The sequence below is a fragment of the Paramisgurnus dabryanus genome, chromosome 6 (assembly GCF_030506205.2).
Source record: "Paramisgurnus dabryanus chromosome 6, PD_genome_1.1, whole genome shotgun sequence".
Lineage (NCBI taxonomy): Eukaryota > Metazoa > Chordata > Actinopteri > Cypriniformes > Cobitidae > Paramisgurnus > Paramisgurnus dabryanus.
The window spans coordinates 17,609,397-17,622,160 of NC_133342.1; the positions used below are offsets into that span (position 1 = coordinate 17,609,397).

Below are 12,764 nucleotides of genomic sequence, written 5' to 3' on the forward strand. Positions count from 1 at the left end.
GCATTCATCTTATCTGCTGTATCACATACTTTAAGAATGTAGCTGATTTCTATATATTTCTATATATATAAAACATTTATATATAAATAGATATACGTTCAGTTGTTATCAAATTAAAATCTTTCAGCCTCGAAACAAAATAAAAGTTAACATAGCCATACCTGGTATAACAGACCTTTATCCAGTGGACAACTTTGAGGAAATATGGCAATATCATGGTAATGATTTCAGGGTACATTATCCAGCAAAATGAAGTGAATGCACAAAAGGAGGGGCATGCAGAGAAAGTGAATGTCTATGAGAGAGAGAGAGAGAGAGAGAGAGAGAGAGAGAGAGAGAGAGAGAGAGCGCACACAAGAGTTTCCCTTTATATGTATTGCTCATTGTACGAGTGTTTAGGTAGAAGGATGCTCTGTTGGGAAACAGTCATTAATGCTCCATCGTATTTTACAGCTGCCGATAAGAAAAAGGACAGAAAGAGGACATTTACCCTGCAAGTCCTGACAGTACAGCGGGATCTAAAGACATTTCCAACCCACATTAGACAAATTTCTGCTATTTTCTCTCACCTCGGTGATATCTGCTTCAACTTCTTTCGCGGGGCGCGAGCATGGATTTGGAAGCGCGTGTGCACCTGCTGTCACACACACCTGATGTGAAAACAATTAAGGCGATTTAGACCAACTTTATATTCAAGGAAACGTATTTTACTTTTTGCGCACAGTTAAACACAGGATTTTAAAGTACATTTTTGTATCTCTGATACCTGAAGTGTGGAGCTCATGTCAGGTACGGAACCTCTGTCAGAAATCTATGCTGGTGATGTTAACTTGAGATCAGCTTAACATGTTGATTTGAATTGCAGGACACAACGGGGACTTGAGAGGAGGAAACATGTATGGCTGAAGGATGTGGGTTCGGTGTGTTGGTCTCAGACCGCCTGACCCGATGCTCTTATGGGAGGGGATGATGATCCGTGTCCGATGGTGTTGTTTGCTCGTATCACTGCTCGTGTACGTGGGCTCCGCTGAACCGCTCGACTGGCTGCTGTCCGATAAAGGTCCGTTTCACCGATCTCAGGAATTCATCGAGTTCACCGAACGATACCAGCACGGCTTTACAACCAGATACAAAATATACAGGTACGACATATCATTTTAATATTTAGAGGAATCGATGAGTACACAGATTAGCTAGGATTGTAAATCGATAAATACTAATAGCAAATTAAAGTTGTTTACAAGTGCCCAGCAAGTCGTTTTTTTATTTTCAAATAATGAATGAGCATATACAATGAACTTCATAGTAAAAAAAAATGTAGATAAAAATATAAATTAGTTTGAGAAAGTAAAAAAATACTGCATAACAAAACGTTCAGGCGATATCAAAGCACTAATTGATTGCGTCACATCCGGTCTACTAAAGCGCTTTTTAGTTGGTTTTAGAATAGCCTAAAGCTCACATATGATTTGGTTTTTATATATGAATCATACTGATACGACTATTTTATGTTTAACATAGCCTTTGAGGCCCATTCAAACCAAGACAATTACAGCTGTTCCTGTAGATTTATTGATGGAGCTGGATCATTGCATTAGCTGTGTAAAGGTCAAGGGTTTGATGCCCAGGGAACACAGATATCGATTAAACATATACCTTAAATGCAATGTTGTAATGCATAAATAAGCTATAACACTAGCGATATTAGCGTCCACACCAATAGACAATAACGTTGTATTTATTCTAAGCTCAACATCACATTTTGAAATGCATAAACCCTTTAAATTTAAATGGATTTTTATTGTTCATCAGGTGAAAAATAGCTCTGAAAGTGATCATAGCAATATTGTTCATCTGTGTCTTTATCGTTGTGCTGAAGGACTCTGTTATACTCTTAAAATTGATTTTTTTTACTTTATTGTTGTTGTGGATAATGTGAATCCGGCTTTAGAATGTTCATTCATTACAATGTCCTTCATCTAACAAAACTTGTCATTCCAATATGTGCAGTATTTCCTTCAAAAAAAAAACCAGTTCTTTATTTTTCTTAGACTCTCCTTCTGATATAACTTTTCTTTTCATATAATAGAAACATTCATTTAATCTTGTGAAATGTGTTTGTAATGTCATTGTTGTCTCATAATTATTAGCCTAAACTGAACTGAGACATAACTAAATCATTATGCAATTCTATATAATATAATATAATAAGGCATAGGCTATAAACCCAACAAAGGCCTAATTTCTGACTCACTAGATACCAAAAAGCATAAATACGCCTACATAGTTTTTATGAAGATGTTTATATATATATATTTATCTGAAGTATTATTTGCTTTCGCCTCTAGTTTCTGCAGGGTTTCTGTAACAAAATAGCTTGTGGCTTTTGATTACGAGGTCCCCTCAGGTCTTCACTAAAGGCTCTCAGAAAGCTCTTGAGCTAGGCAGCTCATTGGCCTCTGGTCTGTGATGATCAGTGGCTTACAGTAGGTGCTTTATGTGATCATCAGGAATCTCATCTGATACTTACACCATCCTTGTTGAGTTGATTGGTGATAATGACATCCTCTATTCCCATTGTGATTGTTCTTTAGATAGGCCTCTTCATGTAAGTGATTGGATTGGTTCCCGTGAGTATTAAACTCTGCCTTTAGTTGTGAGAATTGTGCTTTAATTGCTGATCTCCGAAGGGAGAGTACCTGCTGGGTTTTGCACAGCACTGAAACTAATAACCTTGTGATGGAGATGGAGAATGTGAGAAATAAGGATAAAAATTATAAATATTGATCTGATGATGAAGCCTTGAAAAGAGGAATATGTTTTTGCTTGCCAGCCAATTTGTTCACAGCGTGGAAAACAGCGATATAAATGATTATTTGGTTCCATAAAGCAAATATTTTTCCTATAGGGCAAAAGATGTAATTGATAGAAATTTAATTTGGTGTTTTTGACATAGTGGCATTAAATGATCTTTTCTCGAAGATGATGGAATTTGAATTGTTGTTTCTTATGATTTTAGAAGCATTTTGATCTAATACCTATTCCTATAAATTGTGTGAATGTTTTTACAAAACTATAATTTGGAAAAGCATTTTTATATTGAAGTGTAACCATTAAAGAAAAAAGGAAAACAACAGGACAAGTTCCCAGAAAAGACCTACAGTGGAACTCAATACCATAATGATATTATGATATTGAGCGAATGCTCTCAGTACGTATTATATGTTCATAATACTTTCCCTTTAAATTCACTTTATCCTTGCCTCAGGCCATTCAGAAATACCAGTTTGTTGGCAGAATCCACTAAACGCTGCACTGATTTTTTTCAGTCCTCAAACCCCACAGAAGACGAATGCAGAGCCGGTAACGGAGTACATTTACTTGACATTTACTTAAGTACAATTTTGAGGGATCTGTATTTTACTCAAGTATCATTTGGGGGGAGTACTCATGATGACTTTACTCAAGTACATTTAAGAGGGAAATATTGTACTCTTTACTCCACTACATTTCTATCCATAACCATAAGTACCCGTTACTTCTTCTAAAAAAAAGGAAAAAATAAAAATCTTGGAAACCCTCAATTTGTTGTTTCCCTCTCAAACGGATTGTGCAGGCGCCACTGTTTGGGACAGCCTATCAGCAATCACCTTTAGCTTTCCGCCAAAGTCACCATGTTCAGATTTTTAGATAAGAAACGAAATCATGGATGAAACAATGGATGAAGATGCAGCAGGTCTATCCTGGGAATGTACCAACCCGTGGCCCCAACTCGCCAGACCATAAAAATTTTCTGAACAAGTTAATGATAGTTTTCACTTCAAGTTTTTGCTGTGTTTACCGAAAAAGAACTTAATCACCGCCTACAATAATTCAACCCCTTGAGCGGCACGGATCACTGGTGATCCCGGATTATTGTTGTTCAAAACGATTTACTCGTTAAAACATCACACTCTTACTTGATCTGGACAAACTCAGCATCACAAGACAGGTTTAAGACTCCAGCTTCGATATTTGACCACTGTTTATGATTAAATTGGTTTGCAGTGACATTAATTTCTTTAATTTGAATAGAAATCATCGCTCATAAACATTCATTCTCCTCTTCTCCGGTTTATTTGTGTTCAAATACATAAAATATACAGAATCCGCCAGGACTATTGGTACAATGGTGCGCATGTTTGGAGAAATAATGTTAATTATCACATGTTAGTAAAATATTTAGTCATACCGGATAACATTTCTATTCATTTTGCGATCTGAAGAGCGAACAGAGCAAGAAGTGTGTCTCCTCTTTCTGATTTGTGTCAGATTTAACCTCAGAGCTCTATCGTTTGCTGTATAGCAGTCAATCATCTCACGTGGTTCAACATGTACTGTCACTGTGGCAGTAGTAATGCAATATTTAGAAAATGTACTCTTGTACTCTTGATACTCAAGTCCTTTTAAAAACAAGTACTTCAGGACCTTTACTTAAGTAGACATCTGACTGCAGTACTTTTACTTGTACTTGAGTAAAATTTAGTAAGGGGTTTCTGTACTTTTACTCAAGTAATGAAGCTGTGTACTCTGTCAGCCTCTGGATGAATGTGAAACGATCGTGGATTACATTCAAACTTGGGTCCCTTGTGAGTACTATAACCTGAAAACAACCTGAATGTGGCAGCCACATGCATAACAGGGCCCCCTAATGTGTATTTCAGTTTCTTTATTTGCATCTTTACTATTGTTTAGTGATATTGCAACTGTTTACTATGTCTTTTCCAGTGGAATTTTTGGAAGTTTTTGAGAATTTTTTTGCCAAAAAGCTTGCATGCACTTAGAGGGTTTTGCAGTGAAGCAGCGTACGACAGTCAGATTTGTTAATGAAATGCCTAAAGTAACATTTGTAATAATAAGGCATTTAAATTACTGACTAATAACCTTTTCATTGACATTAAAGTGAAATTACTAAACCTAAACAGAGCCTGATAAAAAATGTGCACTTATAGGGTTTTGCATCTTCATATATAGTATATAAATGTTGATCCTCATGAATATGAACTAGAAGATTCTTAAAATAGCAGAGGCCCTTCCACACAAAATACATTGTATGAGAATAAGTGTCACACAGATCTTTTACAGGTTTTGTGTGTCTGGACCACATGAGTAGGATGCTTTGTTTGAAGTTAAACCATCTGAGAATTTGCTTCAGGAACCGAAAGACATTCTGTCAGACGTGATTATGGCAAAATATCAGGTGGCAAAACTCCTTCAGCCTGTAATGCTGCAAATGTATTTAAAGTAAAGTAGATTCAGTTCTCAATTCACAACACTCATTTTATAGTGGGTGGATGCATTTAGGTTTAATTGCTTCTTTTAGTAGCTTCCCTCAAAATGGTTTGGGGGGACTGTTGTTCCTGTGTGAGGATGTAATCAGATTTTGGAAAGAAGTGTAATGAACACCGAAATAACCATTATAGCAGACAGTGCACCCTCAGCGACTGGTTAGAGCAGTTAAACAGAGGTTCAAAACCACAGCTTTGCTTATTAGTTGTTAGTAAATCCCAGTTTGAAATTCAAAGGCACCAAACGCAGTTTAATAGGAGGATCTGAACGGATTACATGCTCAGTGCTTGGTAGAAATGTGCTTAGATTGCGCACCTGGCTCCCCATAGAAGCCCTTGAAGCAGTACACAATGAAATACCACCTATGGTTCCAGCTCCGCTGTTGGAGTCCAAAAGAGATTTCTGGGATAAAAATACAGCAAACAAGCGTGTAGAGGGAGAGGCCTGGAGACGAGCCAGATTAAGCCAACGTTTGAAAGGACAGCATGAATCTCACTTTAATGAATAATGTGATGGCCAGTTGGGATTTGCTGATGAGTTGTGCTTTACTGCTGTCATGCAATATAACATCTCACGTAAATGATTATAAACTCGCAGGGAGTTCGGCCGATGGAAGGTCAACAGCCTTGCTGCGGAGAGGCAAGAAGACAACGGGGCGGCCGTGCCCTTTGACCCTGACTTCATCCATAACATCAGGCTTCTGGGGAGAAGGCCAAGCTTGCAGAAAATAACTGACAACATCATTAAGAAATACGGGACTCATTTCCTGCTCTCTGCCACTCTCGGAGGTAAGAGAACATTAATAGTACTACAGCATGTGTGAGCCAATTGTTATTGCTGAAAAATTGATTTTCATTGTCATCTTGTGCTTGAATTTGCAAGGGCATCTTTATATAGTCCCTATGGAGGTAACGCCAATGGGACATTATGCATTATTGAACACTGATGGAGTTAGTGTCGTCTAATGGACGTGTCACTCATCATTTGACTTTATGGATTAACTCAGCGTGTCAGCATAATGCACTTGTAAAATACAGTAAAAGAAGACACAAAGTTCTTAAAAGTAACAAGATAATTAGACTATAAGATTTGACTCATCTTGTATAAGAGCCTTGTACACATTTTTATTAACCCCTCCCCACACACACACACACTTGAAACATGTATGTATGTATACATTTGGTATCATTATTTTACTAATATGCAATCATGGGTACCAGGATGTATCTCTGAGGTTCTAATATGAACTCTTTAGGTGCAAAGGTGTACTTTTTGGAAGGGTACCACTCCAGTGACAGCTAGAAATGATAAATTTATCCACATGCAATTATGAACCATGTCCTGCCTCTTTATTTATTGATGAATTCACCATGCAGTGAGGTTTGTAAAGGATGCAGCTTCGATTATATTTGTACATTTATACTTTGTCATGAACATATTTCATATAGTAACTATTTTAAAAACTGTTTTAGACATTTGCTCAATAATTAAATGGTTAGTTCACCCAAAAATGAACATTCTTTTTTATTTATTATTTACTCACTTTCATGTTGTTCTAAACCTGTATGAGTTTGTTTTTTCTGTTGCACACAAAAGAAGATATTTTGATAAATGAAGATAACCACAAAGTTGACAGTACCTATTGTCATCAATAGTAGGAAAACAAACAATCATTATCAAAATATATTCTTTTGTGTTGAATAAAGAAACGCATACAGGTTTAGAACAACATGAGGGTGAGAAAATAATTACATCATTTTTAGTTTGGGTAAACAATCCCTTAAGTACCTTAAGTGCATTTTCTTGGCTTTTAATTGTTTATTTTTAACACAAAATGTGAGCATTGACCTAACTACATGTTAAGTAGTTGCTGTAATTTCTGTAAGCGCCTGTCGAAAATAACATTATGCAAATAAATCAGCACATAATTGCATTGCACCAGCAGTAAAAAGGTTTGTTTAATGGATGACAGGGCTGTCATCAAGAGGGAAAACGTCCAAAGCCCAGTGACAGGGCCAGCAAACATATCTTTGTAATGCTGGTTACATGAGGGCTGTATAATAAAACAAAATACAAATTACATTAAATTAAGTGTCCAAAAATAGAGTAGGGGAGAGCGGGGCACAACCTAATGCTTTTTGGTTTTGGCTCAATCATTCAAAAAAATTTGAGTTTGATTAATATTACACAAGCAAGTAGCAACACACACATATTTGCTACAAATGAACATTTCAAGTTCGTTTCTAGTACTTACCATTCTTGGACAATTACACCAAACGTGACAGAAGTGCAAACGTTACAACTTTCCCCATAGGTTGTAACACTTGCTAAAAATTAAGTTTGCAGGCAAATATTTCAATACTATTTTGTCTATATACTTGAAGTGGATATTGTTTATATAGCTGTCTATAATAGACAGGTTTCCACACTGTATTCATTCATCCACCCCTTTTCTAACAGTAGTTCAATTATAATGGATACAAATGTCTAAATATGTAAGAAAAAGCAGCACAATTATGACAAATTTTTTTTTATATGTGACCAAGTCTGTAACCATACTAAAGCTTCAAAATCAAATTCTGAGATAATGAGCATCAAAGTCTGGTTATAGCCATTTATTTCATTATGATTTCAATCTTTGACGTTAATCAATATTAAAGATATGAACAAAAATACATTTGACACAAGATTTTTGATCAGACAGGCACATTTATTTTGTTGGCAGCCAGCAATCATTTGTGTGTAGCCTATTTTAAAAAAACGGCAAGAAATACGCTAACGTTAGCATTTTTCATATCGTAAGTGCTGAAGGGTTAGTTGTAACACAGCTTTACAATTAACCCCGCTGGGTGAAAATATTTTCAAGCCCACCAAAAAGTTGCTAAGATCTACAGACATATTTCAAAACAATCTTATGTTTTTGTCAACAAGACACTTATTAATATGACATAGCATTGGATTTGGTATCTTACACACCCAACTTAGAAACCGAAAACAACATATGATGAAAAAAATTACTTGCATGCCACCAAAACACTCGTTCATCAATAACTCTCTGGAAAAATAATATTATTTCCAATAATTTGCAGGAGATCTTCTTTTGGCAGCGTAAAAAATACCGGAGAAACAAAATGCTCAACCTTGTGCAACAATGTAAACGGTCTGTGTTACAACAAACCCCGCATTAGTTTTTGCCCCGCGCACCCCTATTGTACATTTTTTACAGCTTGGCTATATGAGTCACCAACAAAATGTATTTAGTGAATATAAGAGAGAATCTTAAACTTCATCCCCCATTTTGCAAAATTATTTTTAGTAGGGATGTGACGAGATCTCGTGCGACGAGATCTCGCGAGATTAAATGTGTATCGCGAGATTAAGTGTGTCTCGCGAGATTTCTTGTGTAGGTGAAATTCTGGCCGTTTCTCAAAAAAAAGGCTGCATCCTTCGGAGGTCGCATTTTTAAACTGCATTTACTTCATAAAGACTGTCTTTTTAGAGACTAACAATTATAAAGTTTACTAATAATTTAGTTAATCGCAAATTGTTGTAATATGCTCACGACTTGCGAATGTAATGCTCAGTTAATGATCTGAAATAAACCTTAATGACGTATGCAGCCTGCATATGCGACCTCCGGAGGAGGCAGTTGCAGGCGCCTTTTTTAAATGATATTCTATGGGCATGGAGCGTTTGCGCGCTGTTTATGCGCGCTGAGCGCCTTGCGGTTTTTGCCGGCGGCCGCAGCACGCGCCTTTGAAGGAACGCTGAGAGCGGAGAAGCGCCCGACGTCATTCGCGTCTTTCCATTGTCCACTCGAATGAGGGGAGATGCGGGCCTTACGTTGTGGTGAGGGAAGTTTAAAGTTGCTTTGAAGAACCGGACTCCACTCGCTCACTCTCTCCTGCGTGTTTGTGCACCTCTCACCCTCAAACAAGGTCAGATCAAGCATCCTCTTTTTAAAGTTTCTGCTAATATGACAGTCAACAGCAAAAGAGCGCACGCTTCAATATTTGATTGACAAGACAGCTGACTAGGTGGTTGCCTAGCAATATTAAAAGCCGCGTCGACACGCACTGCTTTTTTTTTTTTTTTTTAAAGGCAGTGCGTCGCGCCTTGCGTTTCCAAGCGTTTAAAGCGTGGTTGGTATAATTAGCCTCTTACCGTGCATGCATTATATTCTGTGTTGTGTTTTTCTGTAGATCAGTGTCAGATGTGAAGTCTTAGCAGATTAAACCATCACAGAGTTTACATGATTTAATGTCTGCATGTTCATTTCTATTGTAAAGAAATGGACGTATATTAAATATTCAAATGGATTTAAACATTGTTTGGCTAAAAAATAAGCGTTTTTTTCCCGTCTAAAGTGAAAGTGAAAGTGAAGATAGCATCCGAGACGAGTCTACTATCGCCCCCTGCAGGCATTTGTTATAATATATACATAATGCTATTTATTTATAGACCACAAATGTAATGTGTTTGTTAATGTAATGTTGTTTAATGTAACTTGGTTTTAATACTTTATTTGAACCAATTATTATTGCATCTTCGTTATTATGTAATTTTAAAGGCTACTGCTCACTTGGGTCTATTTTTATTACCCAAAAATAACAAATTACTTCATTATCAGTTAGTAAAATAATTGTTAGGGGCAGTCCTTGATTAGTTAAAACATTTAAAAATAACATGATTTCAGTTTCTTATTCATTTATTTTATCATCGAGGGTTTCTTAAAAAGTGTAAAAATATCGTCTCGTCTCGTTCTCGTGAACCCAATCTCGTGTCTCGTCTCGTCTCGTGGATTAAGTGTCTCGTCACACCCCTAATTTTTAGCCATTGACCAGAACATGTTATTGCAAAAAAAAAAAATTTTTGTCTTTATAATCTTTCATCAGAATGTAATTATTTTCCCATGTTTATGTTTATTTTTGATCTGACTTTATCTGCATGGTAAAGAAAGAAAACATTCTCAAAAAGCAATTTAGAGTAATTTTAAAGCAATTGTGACTTTTATAACTGTTCCCCCATTTTTATGATCCACTCATTTCAACTGGATAATTTCAAATCCTCTCCAATATTAAATTCTCATCAAATATTTAGTTACACTCTTTACAGAAGTAACTGGTTGCAGCTGTCATTTCATATAGACTAAAGTGTCAGCAGGATCAAATGTGTGGAGATGCATCACTTGCCATGTTTGTCTTGTTGGTCTTCTGTGATTTCAGCTCTGAAAATGATTTCATATGTAGATCCACTGCGCTGTGAACTCTTTCAGTACTCTGTAATCTTTTATACCCTTCCCGCTGAGAGATGTTTACAGCACTACTCTCTTCAAAAGACATATTCCAAGTCAATATCTACCTCCATAAATATACCTCTTTTATACCATGACTAAGGCTCAGAGTGAAGATCATTTAAAGCTCTTGATAATGCACCACTGGACACCTTTTCAGCATTTTTCTTTAGGGTTTAAAACAAGCCACCAACTGAGTCAATTGATTTCCATTGAGTCTTTCTTGCTCATTTATGAAGGATATTATTTTCTGCAGCATGCGTGTAATGAGAGCTGACGTGTCAGATGGGAAAGACTGCTGAGGCTTTGCCGGCCCCTGACGGGTCGAGATGCAGCGAGCTCATGCTGGAGATGATTAGGGTTGATTAGCTTCTCCAACTGAGATGATCATTTTCTGTCTGGCTTTTCATCAGGCGAGGAGTCCTTGACCATTTTCGTGGACAAAAGCAAGCTCAGCAGAGGTCAGCAGAATGGAGGTGCCTCCAACAGTACGGCTGGTCCTTTGACCCTTGAAGCCCTCCACCAACTGGCTGCCTCCTATTTCATTGACAGGGACAGCACGCTTCGAACGCTCCATCACCTTCAGATCGCCTCTACTGCCATTAAGGTATGTCCCTTCCAGACATCATTATTTTTGCCAAACCTCTCTACGAAAGGTGAATTGAGAAAATATGAGTCTATCAAAATGTGTGTTTTGAATTATTTTGCTAAAGTCCCACTGGGAGGACTGGAAAACGTAATCACTTAAAAATCATTTTTGAGCAACATACTGTAAAAGCATATGTGGGTGATTCTCACGAAATAAGATTACGGTCTGAACTTACTATAACCATTATTTTTAAAGGATTTAAAAATATATTTCCTATAGAATTATTTAAATTTTTTTTGATTATCATTATCAAAAATTATCATTACTGAAAATGGGCTTAAAACAATGATTGAAAATAGTTGCGGAGGATGAGAAAATTGGCCTTGGACACATTTATATTCCTTATTATTGTCTCTACATTTACCAATGATCACCAAATATCACATGTTTCTTTACTGTAAATGTTTATAGTATAACATGCACTGAAGCTTTTTATTTTTTAGATTTTTTTATTATAAATATTTCCATGTCAAAGAACCCAAATCCAGTCATGGACACGTTGCGGTAATGACATTTTCCCCTTTAAATGTGGAAAAAACAACAAAATTGGTTGGTATGATGTCATTTGAAATCATGTGCAAAATAGTCCATGAAGAGATGTTTATAACTGTATGCTTCTTATTTTGATACTCTTACTTTGCATTTTTAAATTTTTTATCAAATTGTTTCATAAGTCTAATTTAGTGAGAATCACCAATGTACAGTAAATGTTTTTCCTGTGACAGTAGATTATTCATGCTTTAAAACAACTTTAATGTAAGTCTACACCCTTGTCTCAATTAGTATACAGGGATCTATGAATATGCTAATTAGCCCCCACCTTTACTCAAATGCACAGCTCGGACAACAGATATGAATATGCAAATTAGTCCTAACCTCCACTCTTAATTTTTTCACTGTGCATGGTGTGAAGACTGGTAATCAGTCTCAGTTCAAATTTGGCTTGGCTTATTTATAAAATAAATAATTTGGGGTCAAAATTTCAACCAGGGTTCACTTGTGCCAAAAGAAAACTATACCACTATGCACGGCACTATTACAATAAAACTCTTATTTAATTCTGATAATTTTCAAGGAATGCCATGGGTGACCCTCAAAAATATTGAGGTACTGAGTACTGACACCATGGTACTGACTTCCGGCCCAAGGTTTGAGATTCAATGCTAAACTATATTCAAACTGCAAGCAGTTACTATTCCTGCATAGTCATTAGCACCTCGTAGGTGAGTTTATTATTCAGTATGCAGTTATCGGCCAAATAACCTTTTGGCCTACAGCTTGATACACTCGACTCTCGCTCTCACTTGTTCGGGTTTACTTTGCTACTTCCCAGTATTTAAATATTAATCCATACTTAGACCACTGAAGCGTTTCAGACCCAAGGTTTTCTTTTGAAAAACTCCCAAGCAGCGTCTTAATCCCATACAGCGGTTTTTCATCCAGAAGCCATTTGTAACCATCAGTCAATGACGCCACATTGAGTCATTTACAGTC

At 36.6% G+C, this 12,764-nt stretch overlaps 1 protein-coding gene across 1 annotated transcript in view; it reads left to right on the forward strand.

Annotated features, from left to right (window-relative positions):
* Nucleotides 1-408: 408 nt before the first annotated feature.
* Nucleotides 409-12,764, forward strand: part of brinp3b (bone morphogenetic protein/retinoic acid inducible neural-specific 3b) — a 28,173-nt gene continuing 15,817 nt past the window's right edge. The window contains exons 1-4 of the mRNA XM_065269086.1: nucleotides 409-789; nucleotides 866-1,142; nucleotides 5,926-6,116; nucleotides 11,035-11,228. Coding sequence (XP_065125158.1) covers nucleotides 910-1,142; nucleotides 5,926-6,116; nucleotides 11,035-11,228 — 618 coding nt within the window. The 5' untranslated portion in view covers nucleotides 409-789; nucleotides 866-909. The remainder of the gene's footprint in view (nucleotides 790-865; nucleotides 1,143-5,925; nucleotides 6,117-11,034; nucleotides 11,229-12,764) is intronic.